Raw genomic sequence first — 16,065 nt, forward strand, 5'->3', positions numbered from 1 at the left:
TTAGGGGAGGGGAATAAACTCTGAATGAGCCAGTGACACCCACATCTGATGAGCAAGCTAAAAAGAATATTTCCTTTGAGAAGGCAGATTTGCTGGAATTGTTTACCACACCAATCGATAAAAGCACTGAATTTCAGTTGCTGGTATCACTGATAGGAGAAAGCTTTGGTTGAGGTAATGCTTTGAAATCGTTCAAAGATGTCTGGGCAGAATGTTATTGAGGATTGAGTTATGTAGGTCATGGCAGAATGTGTCGCAGAATCAGGTGGCAAGTGTGGCAAAGATCATCCTGACACCAAGGCCATTTTGCTCCATTTGTTACACTTTTCACAAACAGGGTGAGATCATAGAATTTTACAGTGCAGAAGGAGGTCATTCAACCCATCTTGTCTGTACCAGCTCCTGAAAGAGCTACCCAGCTAGTCTCACTCTCCAGGCTGGTTCCAAAACCCTCTAACTTTATTACTTTCGAGTATATCCCCAGCTCTATTTTGAAACCTCCGATGGAATCCACCTCCACCACCCACCCAGGCAGCGGTAGAGATGTTTCTCCTCATCTCAGTCCTCGCTCTCTTGCTGGCAATCCTGAAGTTGTGGCTGCTAGTTACTGACATATCAACTGGTGGAAACAGAATATCTTTCTTTACCCTGAAACTGTTCATTTTGATCAATAAGGTCACCTCTTAATCTTCGTTACACCAAGCCCAATTCTCTAATCTTTCCTTGTATCTAAAGTCCTTCATTCCCGATGTCGTTCTACAAAATCTTCTCTCGGCAGCAGCAGCAAGCGATTACTGCTTGTTAAATGCCTTAATGCCTCAACCCGCCATTCTGATGTCCAGCTTCACATCTTGACAATCTCAGCAAACAAGCTGAATGTCAGGAAACTTGACAAGGAACCCAGAGTGGGGCCCTGGCAGATTCAGTACGCTGTTTGCTCTGAACGACCTCTGTGTTGTAAACTGAGCACCGTCATCTCAGGGCATGCTTTATAAGCACCAGCCATGGGACCCCCATATCCGCAGACACTGGCAACTGGCATATTCTAGCCTCAAAGAACCCTCATTAGCCATCTCTGATCCACTGACAGCACCTTTCTGCTCTTCAATGTTGCACCTCTGGCCATAATGCTGCAGCAAGTGATCTGTGTGCTCAGGGACACACCCTCCAGCTCACAGACTGGACCAGGCTTTAATTCCAAGCTCTTCACTTACTGTCAAGGAGTTCTGTCACTCTGAGCTGACCTGGATGCTCACAGCAACCTTGCCTTGCATTACCTTGGAGCACTTTACCCACCTCATTCAGAGATACTATGCTCATACTATGGCCTTGTCATTTAGCACAGACATAACATCAATAACCTCTTCATAACTGTCAATAAGCCCTTGATCCAGGGTCCTGAAACAGTAAGTTCAGAACAGTGTCTGATATGGTCAAAGCCCAGCTAGAGGTGGTCAGAATCAGAATCCTTTCCATATAACAGGGTTAGTAGCTGAATGTTGGACAGCTCACCACCCACTCTGACTCCTTCTGCCCTATTATGAATTATTTTGCATCTGACCTGGAATAGAGGCAGGTATTTAGGTAGATTAGGTCAAAGTGGGTGGCACCGAGGTGTCCCGAGTCAATGAGTGGCCAGTGCAGAGGGAATGCAGAGTTAGTGATGTTGGGGGTTAGTGTGGGTGACAGTGAGTGGGGGAAAATGGTACCAGTAGTACTGAGAGTGGTAGAGCATAGCCTTGTGGGGAGATGGGAACAGCAGTAGAATTATGAGCTATCATAGAGAAGAAGATGGCATTTATGCTGGTAGGGTGGAGAAGGGCACAGACTTGCTTCTTACAGTGCTGGGCATTCTTCCAGATGGCTGAGAATGTATTGACCCAGGTGGCAATTTCAGAGCAGACTGGCATGGTCTGGCCTTGCAGCCTCCACTGGAGAGGAGAGAGTGCCATGTTGGCACCATCCTGTCCAGCAGGATCTCCAGATCCCTGCCTCTAACGTGGGTAGCTGCTTTCTGCTGTCAGGGCAAATGTCAGGAACTGAGTAAGGCAGCTTGAGACTGATGCAGCTTATCCATCATGTGCACAATGGGCTTTTAAAGATGGCAATGGCATAAGGGTGCCGGCGAATTGCCAGCTATCCGTGGGTGCCAAATGGCATTTGGGCAAGCTGGCGTGGAAACTAGATGTGAGAGTCTCCATGGTAGGTCATTAATGAGACAGGTTTAGGAAGGCGCCTCACAGCACCAGGGACTTGAGTTTGATTCCAACCTCTGGCGACTGTGTGTGGAGTTTGCACCTTCTCCCCGTGTCTGTGTGGGTTTCTTTTGGGTGCTCTAGTTTCCTCCCACAGTCCAAAGATGTGCAAGTTAGGTGGATTGGCCATGCTAAATTGCCCATAGCGTTCAAGGTTGTGTAGGTTATCTGTATTAGCCACGGGAAATGCAGTGTTACAGGGATAACCTAGGGGAATGGATCTGGGTAGGACACTCTTCAGAGGGTCAGTGTGGACTTTTTGGGCTGAAAGGCCTGTTCCCCCACTGTGTGGATTCTATGATATGATAAGATTAGGTGAGCGAACAATCTAAACCTCACAACGAAAAACCCTACAAACAAACTGAGTGTAGCTCAAACTTAGCCAAAGAACTATAAGATTCAGCTTCTGATTCTCTACCTGCACAATAAGAATGCTGTCAAATATTAGTTTCCTTCTGTGTGAAACTAAGTATTTGCTTTTGGATATAAAAGCAATTCTGGTTCACATGCAGCAAGATTTTACAACAACCAGATTTGGGTTGATAAGTGGCAAGTGTTATTCACAAAACACATGTGACAAGCAATGACCATCTCCAGTAAAAAAATAACTTAATCATCGCTCCTTGACATTCAGTGGCTTTAGCATCAGTGAATCCCCTATTATCAACAAATTGGGTTTTGTCATTAGTTAGAAACTGGACTGGATCAACAATATAAATAGAGTCATAGAGATGTACAAAATAGAAACAGATCCTTTGGTCCAACTCATCCATGCCCACCACATATCCTAAATTAATCTGGTCCCATTTGCCAGCACTTGGCCCATATCCCTCCAACCCTTGCTATTCATTTACCCATTCAGATGCCTTCACCACTTCCTCTGGCAGCTCATTCTATGCACACACTACCTTTTGCCTGAAAAGGTTGTCCCTAAGGTCCGTTTAAATCTTTCCCCTCTCACCCTAAACCTATGCTGTCTATTTCTGGACTCCTCCAACTCATGAAAAAGACCTTATCTATTTACCCTATCCATGCCCCTCATGATTTTATAAACCTCTATAAGGTCACCCATCAGACTCTGAAGCTCCAGGAAAAATAGACCCTGTCTATTTGAGCCTATAGCTCAAATCCTCCAACTCTGGCAACATCCTTGTAAATCTTTTCTGAAACCTTCCAAGTTTCACAACCTCCTTCCGATAGGAGGAAGACCAGAACTGCACATAATATTCTAATAGTGGCCTAGCCACTGTCCTGTACAGCCACAACATGACCTCCCAACTCCTATACTCAAAGCTCTGATGAATAAAGGTGAGCATACCATTCTTCACTATCCTATCTACCTGAGATTCAACTTTCAAAGTAAATACGAAACCATACTCCAAGGTATCTTTGTTCAGCAACACTCCCCAGGACCTTACAATTAAGTATATAAGTCCTGCCTTGATTACCCTTTCCAATATGCAGCATGTCACATAAATTCAACTCCATCTGCCACTCCTCAGCCCATTAGCCCACCTGATCAAGGTCCCGTTGTATTCTGAGGTAACCTTCTTCGCTGCCCACTACACCTCCAATTTTGATGTCATCTGTAAACTTAGTAACTATACCTCCTAGGTTTATATCCAAATCATTGATAGAAATGACAAAAAACAGTGGACCCAGCACCGATCCTTGTGGCACTCCACTGGTCACAGGCCTCCAGTCTGAAAAACAACCCTCCACCACCACCCTCTGTCTTCCACCTTGTTCTGCATCCAAATGACTAACTGTCCCCTTATTTCATGAGATCTAACCTTGCTAACCAGTCTACCCAAAGGAACCTTGTCGAATGCCTTACTGAAGTCCATATAGATCATGTCCACCGCTCTACCCTCATCAATCACCTTTGTTACGTCTTCAAAAAACTCAATCAGGTTAGTGACACATGATTTCCCACACACAAAGCCATGTTGACTCTCTCTAATCCATCCTTGCCTTTTCAAATACATGTAAATCTTGTCCCACAGGATTTCCTCCAACAACACTGGTCTATACTTCCCTGGCTTATCCTTACCACATTTCTTAAACAGTGGCACCACGTTAGCCAACCTCCAGTCTTCCGACACGTCACCTGTGACCATCCATGATACAAATACCTCAACAAGGGACCCAGCAATCACTTCCTTAGCTTCCCAATGAGTTCTAGCGTACATCTGATCAGTCCTCGGGGTTTATCCATTTTTATGTGTTTTAAGAGATCCAGCACGTCCTCCTCTGTAATATGGACATTTTGCAAGATGTCACCATTTATTTCCCTACACTCTTGTATCTTTCATGTCCTTCTCCACAGTAAACACTGATGCCAAATACTCGATTAGTATCTCACTCATCTCCTGCAGTTCTACACATGGGCTGCCTTGCTGATCTTTTTGGGGCCCTATTCTCTCCCTAAATACCCTTATATCCTTAATGTATTTATAAAATCCCTTTGGATTCTCCTTAACCCTATTTGCCAAAGATATCTGATGTCCCCTTTCTGCCCTCCTTACTTCCCCTCTTGAGTATACTCCTACTGTCTTTATACTCTTCTAAAGATTCACTTGATCTCTGCTGTATATACCTGACATATGCTTCTTTCTTTTTCTTGCCCAAAAGCTCAATTTCTCTACTCATCCAGCATTCCCTACAACTACTAGCCTTGCCTTTCAACCTGAGAGGAACATACTGTCTCTGGACTCTCGTCTCATTTTTGAAGGCTTCCCATTAACTGTGGCTACAAGACCACATCAAGGGCTGGTCAATCTGTGAGTGATTACATCTTGTCTCTCCAAAGCCTGTCCTCCAACTACAAGGCACAAGTTAAGAATGTGATGAAATACTTTCCACTCGCCTGGTTGAGTGCAGCTCCAACATTCAAGGACAAAAGAACCCCCACCATATTCACCACCTTCACTATTCATTCCCTCCACCAACAATTCTCAGAGGTAGTAGTGAGTGCTAGCTACAAGATACACTACAGAAATTCACCTAGGCTGCTTCAACAGCACTTTCCAAACCCATGTGCTCTACCATCTAGAAAGGACAAGGACATGGAACACCATCATCTTGAAGATCCCCTCCAAGCCACACACCATCCTGACTTTGAAATATATTGCAGTTCCTTCAGTATCGCTGGGCCAACATCCTGCAACTTCCTTCCTAAGTGCATTGTGGGTTAGCCTACACCACATGCACTGTAGTGGTTCAGGATGGCCGCTCACCACCATCTTCTTGAGAGGCTATTAGGGAAGGACAATAAACACTGGTTAAGGCACAGATGTCCACATTACGGAATATTTTTCCCTCTTTTTCTTCCTCTGCTCATGTGACAGGAGAATATAAAATATCATGAAGAATTTAAAAAAAAAAGATAAATCTACTTGGCATTCTGAATTCACAACCAATTAACAGGTCTGATCCAATAACTCGTAGTTGACTTGATTTCATAAACAGCTTGTGACCGAATCCAATTACCAGCAGTTGGCTTCTTTCTATAACCAGTCGGTATTTGTTCCTATAACTGAATGATAGCTATGGGCACATGACTGGGGATTATTCACAGGCAATGCAAATTAGAAAAGAAATACTGTGTTCCGAAAACTGTTTCCATTTGAATAGTTATCAAATTTATTCAAAGAGGTTAAAAGTATTCAGTGCTACGCTCTGAATGATGCAGATTAGCATACCTCTGCCCCCTAGACACCAAATCATCCTGGACTGATTGGTTTCGAGACTTCTCTCATCTCTGTCAACTGTGAAATGACTTTAGGGCACTCACAACCCAGTTTCAATGATTAGAATGTGACACAAAGTATGAGTTTTTTTCTCAGGGCAGCCACAAGAAGGGCTGCTGTTGAAAAAGGAGAAAAAAGCACTTGATGTACTGATTATTCCGCTTGAAATGAAAGCACATTGGCAAAGAAGTGGCTTCACTCTGTGTCAAACCCATTCTACACATCCCCAGAAGAGAGAGGGATGTTCATAGTGGGCACAAAACAAGAGGAAGTTATTGTCCACATTCATGAGGCCCTTTATCAAACAACTAATGAAATTTCATATATCCATCAACCTCATCATCCTCATCAACCTTCTTCTCTATTCCTTCATCAAACAGCTCAACCAGCTTCATCAGACATGAGGAACAATAAATCCATGTTGACTGTCACTAAAGCAATGCTTTCCAAATGACAATTCATAACTTTTCAGTTCAGCTAAGAGTCTTGGTGATTTTCTCACTGCACTGTGCTTGTTCAAACGTTCTTGTTCTATTGGCCTTATTATTTTACCATTGCTTTAATCCTGCCAAAGATAGAACGAATAACGTATTCTTGAAACCATTCAATGTGAGAGATCTTTGTGACAGTAACCCAAAATTAATCATACTGCCCCCTCTTGCCCCATGGGTCTGCTTTCAAAAAAAAAATCATTCTTGGGACGTTTGCCAGCCTTGTCCTTCTGTGTGATTGTAGTCACAGATTTGAGAGATTGGGCCAGAGATGTTTTGCTGATATATGTTGAATTGTATCCCTAACCATAGTATGCTGGATGAGGGAGTGAATGCTTAACGTGTTCAAGATGGTTCAAATCACTCGTACTGCTTTCTCCCAGATAATACCAACTTTATCCATTGTTGCTGCAACTACACCAAATCAAGCAAATGTCCAGTGTTCCAGCACTGTTCCAGTCTGTACCTTATTGGTGGTGGATACACTGTGGAGGGCAGTCACTCTTTACAAAATCTCTCTTAAATCTTCCACTGCTTCTATAATATTTAAGCAGATTTCCCAGAAAGACACAGTGGTCTTTGTCTTATTATCTGGTAAAGTATTCTATACTCCAACAGCCTTTTGTATAAACAATTTCCTGCAGTCTCTTCTCGCACTCTAACAGCCATTTTTACATATTGCTGTCATCACTGGTTTCCTCTTTTTAAAAAAAGCCTTTCCCAAGACACCAATCTTAAAGTCTTCACAATTTTAAGACCCTCTAGTAAATCTCCTCTTCAGCTTTCGAACTCCAATGCAAATACTTTCCTTATACAACAGAGTTTCCCATTGTAAATATCACCTTGCTCTGTAAACTTGCTCTGACTTTAATGTCCTCTCAATAAAGAAGTATGCAATGTTGGAGACAGAATTTGAACTGTGAGCTGACAAATGTTTTTAGTTGGTTTGACAATGCTTCTTTATTCTTGCATGCCCTTCTGCAAATATGATTCTATTGATTGCATCAAAATTATTTTAATGGGCGTTAACAATTTTTCAACTTGATAAATCAATTAACTCAAAAGGCACAAAGAATGGTGCTCTTTACAATATAATACGCAGCTTATATAAAAGCGTTTGTACCTTCTCGTAGTAACGCAGCTCATAGTCAAGGATGATCCCATTTGGTTGATCGGGTTGTGGCCAGGACAACGTGATTGTGGTCATTGTTGAGCTCACCTGGTGCATAATGGGAACTGTAGAGGGTGCTGAAACAAAAAAACAGAAGTGGAAAGAATCAAAACAAAGCCGATGTTCTCTTTCAAAGCCAAACAACTTCTTGAACAACATCATTCTCATTGTCACTTTCCAAAGCCATTGTTACAAACTAATCGACATTTTTGGCTTTTGAAATGAAATCTTTTGAAGATGTAAAGCTAAACTCATCTCCCGCTGAAAATGTGATTCACTACTGGAAAGATTTTGGTTTCAAATCTGCAGAATTGTCAGGAGTTACCCTGATGGAGTCAGTAGAGATCAAAAACTAAGGCACATTGGCCAGCTGGAGTTCTAAAGTGTTGAGAGAAGGAGGAAGGGAGTCATTTCTTTTCACCTGCATTTAGGTTCATAAAGCAGTGACTGTTTGATGTGGTCCAATTTGTCCCTCTGCCGTTTCCTCAAAAAGGGTTCACTTTAGACCACAACCAAACTGGTTTTGATTTTTTTTTCAAATAATGATATTTCCAAATACACTTCTGTTCACTTAAGTTGAATCAGTAAACTCACCAAGAAATGTCTTCCCAGATTGAAAACACAGTTTTCTGAATGTGGACTCAGAGTAGACAGGGCAGTGAAGAAGGCTTTTGGCACAGTGGCCTACATTAGTCAGGATATGAGTACAGAAGTTGGGAAGTTATGTTGCAATTATACAGAATGTTGGTGAGGCCGCACTTGGAGTATTATGTTCAGTTTTGGTCACCTTGTAGTAAAAAGGATGTTATTAAACTGGAAAGAGTGCAGAAGAAATTTACAAGAATGTTGCCCGGACCCAAGCGTCTGAGTTATAGGGAGAGGTTGGACAAGCTCGGACGTTTTTCTTTAGAGCTTACAAGACTGAGGGGGACCTTACAGAAGTGTGTGAGATCATGAGATGCAAGAGTGTGGTGCTGGAAACGCATAGCAGGTCTGGCAGCATCTGAGGAGCAGGAGAATTAGCCATTCCTGATGAAGGGCTTTTGCCCAAAATGTCGAATCTCCTGCTCCTCAGGTGCTGCCTGACCACACCACACTCTCAACTCTGAGCTCCAGCATCTGCAGTCCTCATTTTCTCCTATAAGATCACGAGAACCATGGATGGAGTGAGTGCACTCAGTCTTTTTCCAAGGGTTGGGGAATCAAGGACTAGAGGGCATCAGTTTAAGGTTAGAGGGGAAAGAATAAAAGTGCCAGCTGAAGTGGTTGAGGCAGGTATGTTAACAACATTTAAAAGGCATTTGGACAAATACATGGAAAGAAAAGCTTTAGAAAGATATGGGCTAAGTGCAGGGAAATGGGGGTTAGCATGGATCAACATTTTGGTTGGCATGGAGCAGTTTGGGCCAAAGAGTCTGTCTGTGCGCTGTGGGACTCTATGACATTTCAGCCCAATTCACTGCCTGCTATAAAGTGCAAAACAACTTTGGAGCAGATGTGGGCTATTCAACACATTGAGTCTGATCTATCTTTCAATAAGATCATGGTTGATCAGATTTGTGGGCGGCACGGTGGCACAGTGGTTAGCACTGCTGCCTCACATCGCCAGAGACCCGGGTTCAATTCCCGCCTCAGGCGACTGACTGTGTGGAGTTTGCACCTTCTCCCCGTGTCTGCGTGGGTTTCCTCCGGGTGCTCCGGTTTCCTCCCACAGTCCAAAAAAAAATGTGCAGGTTAGGAGAATTGGCCATGCTAAATTGCCCGTAGTGTTAGGTGCAGGGGTAAATGTAGGGGAATGGGTCTGGGTGGGTTGCGCTTCAGTGGGTCGGTGTGGACTTGTTGGGCTGAAGGGCCTGCTTCCACACTGTAAGTAGTCTAATCTAATCTAAAAAAAAACAGATCATCCTCACGTCCAATTTCCTGCCATTTGCCCATAACTGCTGATTCCCTTACTGATTCAAAATGTGACTAGCTCAGCTTTGAATATGCTTAATGACCCAGCCTCGACAGTCCTCTGAAGTAAAGATTGTCAGACATTCACTACCCTCCGAGAGACTAAACTTCTGCTTATCTCTGATTTAATTGTGCAACCTTCTAGGAGAAAGTGAGGACTGCAGATCAGAGCTGAAAATATGTTGCTGGAAAAGCACAGCAGGTCAGGCAGCATCCGAGGAGCAGGAGAATCGACATTTCGGGCATGAGCCCGAAGAAGTGCTCAAGCCCGAAATGTCGATTCTCCTGCTCCTTGGATGCTGCCTGACCTGCTGCGCTTTTCCAGCAACACATTTTCAGCTTAAATGTGCAACCCCTTAGTCTGAGATTACGAACCTCATAGACATTGCTATGTCAAGTCTGCTTTTGCTTAGAATCAAATATTTTTTTTAAATGAGTCAGGACTCCTAGGTATTTGCGGACTCCGGGAGCCCAGGCAGCTAAGAAATAACTTGCAATCTGTTTTCATTATGTGAATTTCTGTCACTTTTATTGTGTGGCTTAATATCGCATTTTGAGTTTGGGTTGGGAAGTAGACTGAGTTAAAACTGCCTTCAGGCTTCAGCTTTCAAAATAACACTATTTATTATGCAATAATACTAAATGCTGCTTTACATAGTAATTATAAATATACCAGTCTTTGATTTATTTTGAGCTGCGTTGGGTAAAGATTAATCTATCTTCTCCATGTGCTCATGTCTGTATGCTCTCAAGACTCACTCGCCTTCAAGGGTTTTCCAACTCCACCCACACTGTGCTATTTATGCTCAGTGAGGTGCAGCTTTGTGATGTCAATACAAAGGTTGCTTCCAGGGTCTAGAAACCCTTGCGCTATTGGTGAGAACCTTGCTGCAAAATAGGTGCATACGGAGCTGGAAAACCAGAGGTCAGTTAGCACCTGTGTGTAAAGACAGAGATAACCAGCATTGGCAGAACTGAAAAATGAGAGACATTGGCATATTCATCAGAAACAGGTGGCAGAGATCTATAAAACACAAGCAAACAAATACAGGAATTGTCCTGTCTGCAAAGAATAACACAGGTCATTTCAAACCAAGTTGTGTGTTCCATTTATTGGATAATTGAAGTGTTCAGTGGCATCAATTCACTGAGCGCTTCCTCTCTGTATTTCATTGTTTTCTTTAAACACAGGGGTACTGATTCATTACTCATATTATGTGCATGTCCATTTTTCACAGTCCATTTCTGATGCACTCCAAATATTGACCTGTTGGCTTCACCATTTTTTAGAACTGCTATGTGTCTACAGTATTTTCAGTTTTATTTCAGAGTTGCATAGTTTAATCATGTTATTTTTGCCTCCACCACATAAGAGATCCCTAGCTCATTTTCCCTCTTTGACACATATTAAACACAGGCATTCAAATTTGTTAATTTTTCTCAGCTTGCAATGTTCGTGCTGGTGTCAGATTTTGGGAGATGATGTTGTGACACACGCACATTCTGGTCTCGTCAAAATAAGAAGAAGAATTTAAACAGCTAATATTACAAGGACTGAATTTATGCAAATCCTGTCTCTGCTGGATTCTTTCCAGCAACAGTTGTAAGTTTCATGTACTAATCTATCATCCAGGGAGAAGAGCTTTCCCCTCTAAATTCAGGAATGGCAAGGGCTGCCAATAGTCTGAACCATTCTTGTTGACACCAATAGTAAACATAATCTGTTTTTGCCTCATTCTGTATATCTCTTCATCCATTTAATTCTGACTCTTACCTGGCCCCACTTTTTGAGGTCAAACCTTCAACTATTCAGGCCTCAAGCTCTGGAATTCCCTCCCTACAGGTCTCCAGCACACCTCTTCATAGAATCCCTATAGCATGGAAGCAGGCCATTCAGTCCACTGACCCTCTGAAGAGCATCCCATGTATATATACCTCCTTGCATTTCCCATTGGCTAATCCACCAAGCCTGCATATCCCTGAATATTATGGGCTATTTAGCATGGCCAATCCACCTAACTCACACAACTTTGGACTGTGGGAGGAAACCAGAGCACCCAAAGGAAACCCACGCAGACACGGGGAGTATGTGCAAACTCCATACAGAAAGTTGCCCGAGGGTGGAATCAAACCAGAGTCCCTGGCACTGTGAGGCAGCAGTGTTAAGCACTGAGCCATTGTGCCATCCTTCTCTCACTCCATTCCTCAAACCTAACCCTTTGACTAAATCTTTGGTCTCCTTTCCTAAAATCTGTTTACATGACTCCTATGAAGACCCTTAATGGATTTTTACAACAATTAGTCATTAACACTGAGGCTCACTCTTCAAATCTAGATTTATTAACTGATTTAAATTCCACCAGCTACCATGATGGAACTTGAACCTGTGTCCTCCAGATTTTCTCAGCATCCACCTTACTATTTCAGTGACATTACCAGGAGGATACCATTTCCCTCAAAATCCCTAATCCCTATTCCTAGTACGTTAACTCTCCAAACATCCACATTTTACCCCCATTAGTTGCTAACTGTGGCACTAACTACAGACCCAGTCTTGAAACAAGAGCGTGACTTCCCCATGTAGCATCAGCAAACATTCTTTCCACACTTGTGCCAATTTGAAATTCTCTCCCTCAAAGGCTGTAGATGATGGTGTAACAATTGAAATTTTCAAGATGGGTTTCGGTAAATCATTTTAGGTAAGTACCAACGGTTATGGATTAAATGGCAGTGATATGGTTTTCAGGTTCAGAACAGCCGTGATCTCATAATTGCCTGGACATGTGAGCTGGGCAGGAGGCTGCTGAATGGCATTGCATGGTTCCTCTGCTTGATTTTAGCACTTCACTTGCAGATTAGAGAACGGTGGCCACTGAGGCATCTGGATTTTCAAACAACAGCTTTTTCAAAGCTGTTCTATCACCCAATGAACTTGAAATAGTTGTCCACAATGATGGTCTTGCGGGTTCCAAGTTTCCAAAGTCAAGTTTTTTTACACTCGTCTCTCCCAAGTGGAGGTGATTAGATTAGATTCCCTACAGTCTGGAAACAGGCCCTTCGGCCCAACCAGTCCACAGCGACCCTCCAAAGAGTAACCAATCCTGACCCATTCTGACTAATGCACCTAACACTATGGGCAATTTAGCATGGCCAATTTACCTGGCCTGCACATTTTTGGACTGTGGGAGGAAACCGTAGTACCCGGAGGAGACACGGGGAGAATGTGCAAACTCCACACAGACAGTTGCCACAGGTGGGAATTGAACCCAGGTCTCTGGTGCTGTCTCTGTGAGGCAGCAGTGCTAACCACTGAGCCACCGTGCTGCCCCATGTCCATTCATTTGAGATTCCCCATCCACTGGCGGAAGCAGTTTCTTTAAAATTCCAGAATTTCTATTTTAAATATGGTGGAAACTACCCTCATATTCTCAGTTACTAGTCAAAAAACATAACCATTCCATTGGCATACCTCCCTCTCCTAGGAGAAAGTGAGGACTGCAGATGCTGGAGATCAGAGCTGAAAATGTGTTGCTGGAAAAGCGCAGCAGATCAGACAGCATCCAAGGAGCAGGAGAATGTCCACAATTTCGGGCATGGGTCCTTCTTCAGGAATATTCCTGAAGAAGGGCTCATGCCCGAAACGTTGATTCTCCTGCTCCTTGGATGCTGCCTGACCTGCTGCACTTTTCCAGCAACACATTTTCAGCTCATACCTCCCTCTCCCTCCAGCCACCGAAAGGCTGACCGTCTACCTTTCTGTCACTGAGAGATCACAGGAACCGGAATTTGAACCGGGAGTCCAGGCAGACAAACAGAATGGAAAGTTTTTGAAGAGTCAGCCGACTCGAAATGTTGACTCTGCTTTCTTTTCACAGATGCCACTAGACGTGCTGAGTTTTGCCAGCAGTTTCTGTTCTTGTCTCAGAATGGAAAACTCACTGGAACGCCTGCTTTCCCACTACAAAAAGGGAACCAGCTCAGCAGCTCCTCCTAATCTATCCATGAAGGGGTGTCAGAAAGGCTGTGGTGTTACAGTGGAACCTTTCTTCCCCTTTCGAACAAGAATGTTCATCTGTCTGAAATACATAAATCAGGCTGCGTCTCGCATTCACTGCTGAGTTCCTTTGGAATGCATCACAAGCTATTTCTGAAACTGTCAATTAAAGTTTCAATTCATCGTTTCTTTCTGTCAATTAGTGGACTTGACAAATATAAAGTGGAGCACTTGCTTTTTCTTTCCTCTTTTGCCGTTAAATGTCAGTAATGTTGCTGGAAGAGGATAGCAGGTGCGAGGTGTGTTTAATCACTGTGAGCAGCTCTGAAGGTCAGGCTAGATTTTGTCAGCATGAAATACCAACAGAGCAAGCTGGTAAGCAGAACAAGAGGAGTAAAGAAAGGCAAGTGTATGAAACAAATGACTCTGTCAGGGGTCTAATCATCATGTTGTCAAGTCTCGATCTTAGTATCTGAAGCCAATTGCCTGACATTTCCATCTGTGCATTTGTACCACAGGTAGACTATCCACAATCAGCTGTGATTACACAAGGCAAGCAAGATCTCTCATGATTCACAGAAGGGTGTCTGTTCAAAGGGAAAGTGTTGCAATAATTTTCTTTAACCTCTTAGTCCTTCCCATGCATTATGGTATGTGGTACTGTAAGATTAGCATCCAGGTCACCTTCCTCCACCAGTAGTAGCAGTGTCTACTGTCTATAGGGTGCTTTGCTGCAACTCATCAAGGTTCCTTAGAAAGTACCTTCTAAACCCACGATTGGGAGAACAAGGGTTATAGATGCTTGGGAGCATCACCACCTGGAAGTTCCCCTTCAAATTACACATCAGCCTGATTTGGAAATATGTCGCCGTTCTGTCAGTGTTGCTGGGTCAAAATCCCGGACCTCACTCCCTAACAGTATTATGAATGCCTTTGCATTACACATTGTGTAAGGTAATGGCTCCAAAAGGTTTAATGTTAGGGTATGTATTCGGACACCCAACAGAGTCATAGAGTCATACAGCACGAAAAACAGGCTCTTTTCGTTCAACTCATCCATGCTGACCATGGTTTCCAGGATTGAACTAGTCCCAATATGCAGATCTAGTACAGTTCTGGATGGGGAAAAGGAATCTAATTCAAGATGCCAATCATGAAAGTTATGTCCTCAGTGTCTCCTGGTAGTCCTAGTATTTAATTGTCAATGTATCTTGCACCTATCACCATCATGTAATAAAACACATCTTACTAAGACAATTGCCTCCTCTTGTAAAGATTCACAAATGGTTAATTGCTTCCCATTGTTAACCACTTAGACTTAGCAACCAGGAGCTGTCTAAGTCATTGCTGTGTATTTATTAAAGGAGTAAAGGATGATGGGTGGCAGTACTGTACCCTGACTACTGGCTGGTAGTGACAAGTTTCGCAGAACAGGCAACAGCTACGAGCTTATCAAGGATGATGAGGATTGTAGAATAAATGCTGGCTTTGATAGGGACTCTCATATCTAGAGAAATAACATTTTAAAAATTCCATCTGGAAGAGCAATCAAAATATTTGCACTTGTTCATAGATTCAGCTGTGGAGCACGTGACATTGAATAATCTACATGAGGAACACGCTCATTCACCAAATGACAGGAGTTAGTCATGAGCAATTTATTCCAGCCTTAAGGTCACAGACTGTGGTAGAAGGAAGTTGGTACATCAGGCGAGCACTCGATCAATTTCCAGGCCAACCTTTACTGCAAGTTCCAATTACTGTGGGAGACAATTATCTGTCTGGGATCCAAGGTACTACCACACTGTTATGTTATAAGTGCAGATGTTGATAGATTGTGTTCCTGCTGTATCTCACTGAGAGGATATGTTACAAAATCCCCAGGTCTCTCAGTTAGACAGAACAGCTTCCCATTTGCAATTTCTATTCATAGAGTCCACTGGGTGTTGGAAACTCATCCACCCATCGCCCTATGATAGAACCTCCAACTGTTAGCTCCTGAATTGGAAGCTTCTGTACAAATCCCATTACAGTGACTTATAGACAGGATCAAGGCCAACACAGGGAGGGAATGCTGCATTATAAGTAGGTGCTGATTTTCACACAAGATATTAACCTGAAATCCCACCTGAGCTGATATAGAAGATCACACTCCATTGTTCCAAGAGGACCAACAATATCCTGGCCAAGCTTTATTCCTCAACAAATGTCATTAAAAAAGTAGACCATGTGTTCATCAGCACTTGGTAGTTTGCTCAAATTGCCTGAAGTTGTGAAAGATGCTGTATGAATGTAAGTCGTTATTTAGTATACAAAAAACATTAGGACAGTAGCACTGACTGCTTGAGTCCATGTGGGTTATTAAATTTGCTCATCGTACATTGGCTGTTCTCAGCAGATAACTGGCATGTTCTCTATCTGCAAACCAGGCCTCATCCAACTGGACGTT

General features: G+C 43.1%; 1 protein-coding gene across 1 annotated transcript in view; it reads right to left on the bottom strand.

The window, feature by feature from the left end:
• The window catches only part of LOC122555678 (ephrin type-B receptor 1), a 454,146-nt gene that overhangs the window by 102,027 nt on the left and 336,054 nt on the right, over positions 1-16,065 (bottom strand). The window contains exon 6 of the mRNA XM_043701673.1: positions 7,622-7,746. Within this exon, the coding sequence (XP_043557608.1) occupies positions 7,622-7,746 (125 nt within the window). The remainder of the gene's footprint in view (positions 1-7,621; positions 7,747-16,065) is intronic.

Source organism: Chiloscyllium plagiosum, chromosome 13 (assembly GCF_004010195.1).
Source record: "Chiloscyllium plagiosum isolate BGI_BamShark_2017 chromosome 13, ASM401019v2, whole genome shotgun sequence".
NCBI classification, from domain to species: Eukaryota; Metazoa; Chordata; class Chondrichthyes; order Orectolobiformes; family Hemiscylliidae; genus Chiloscyllium; species Chiloscyllium plagiosum.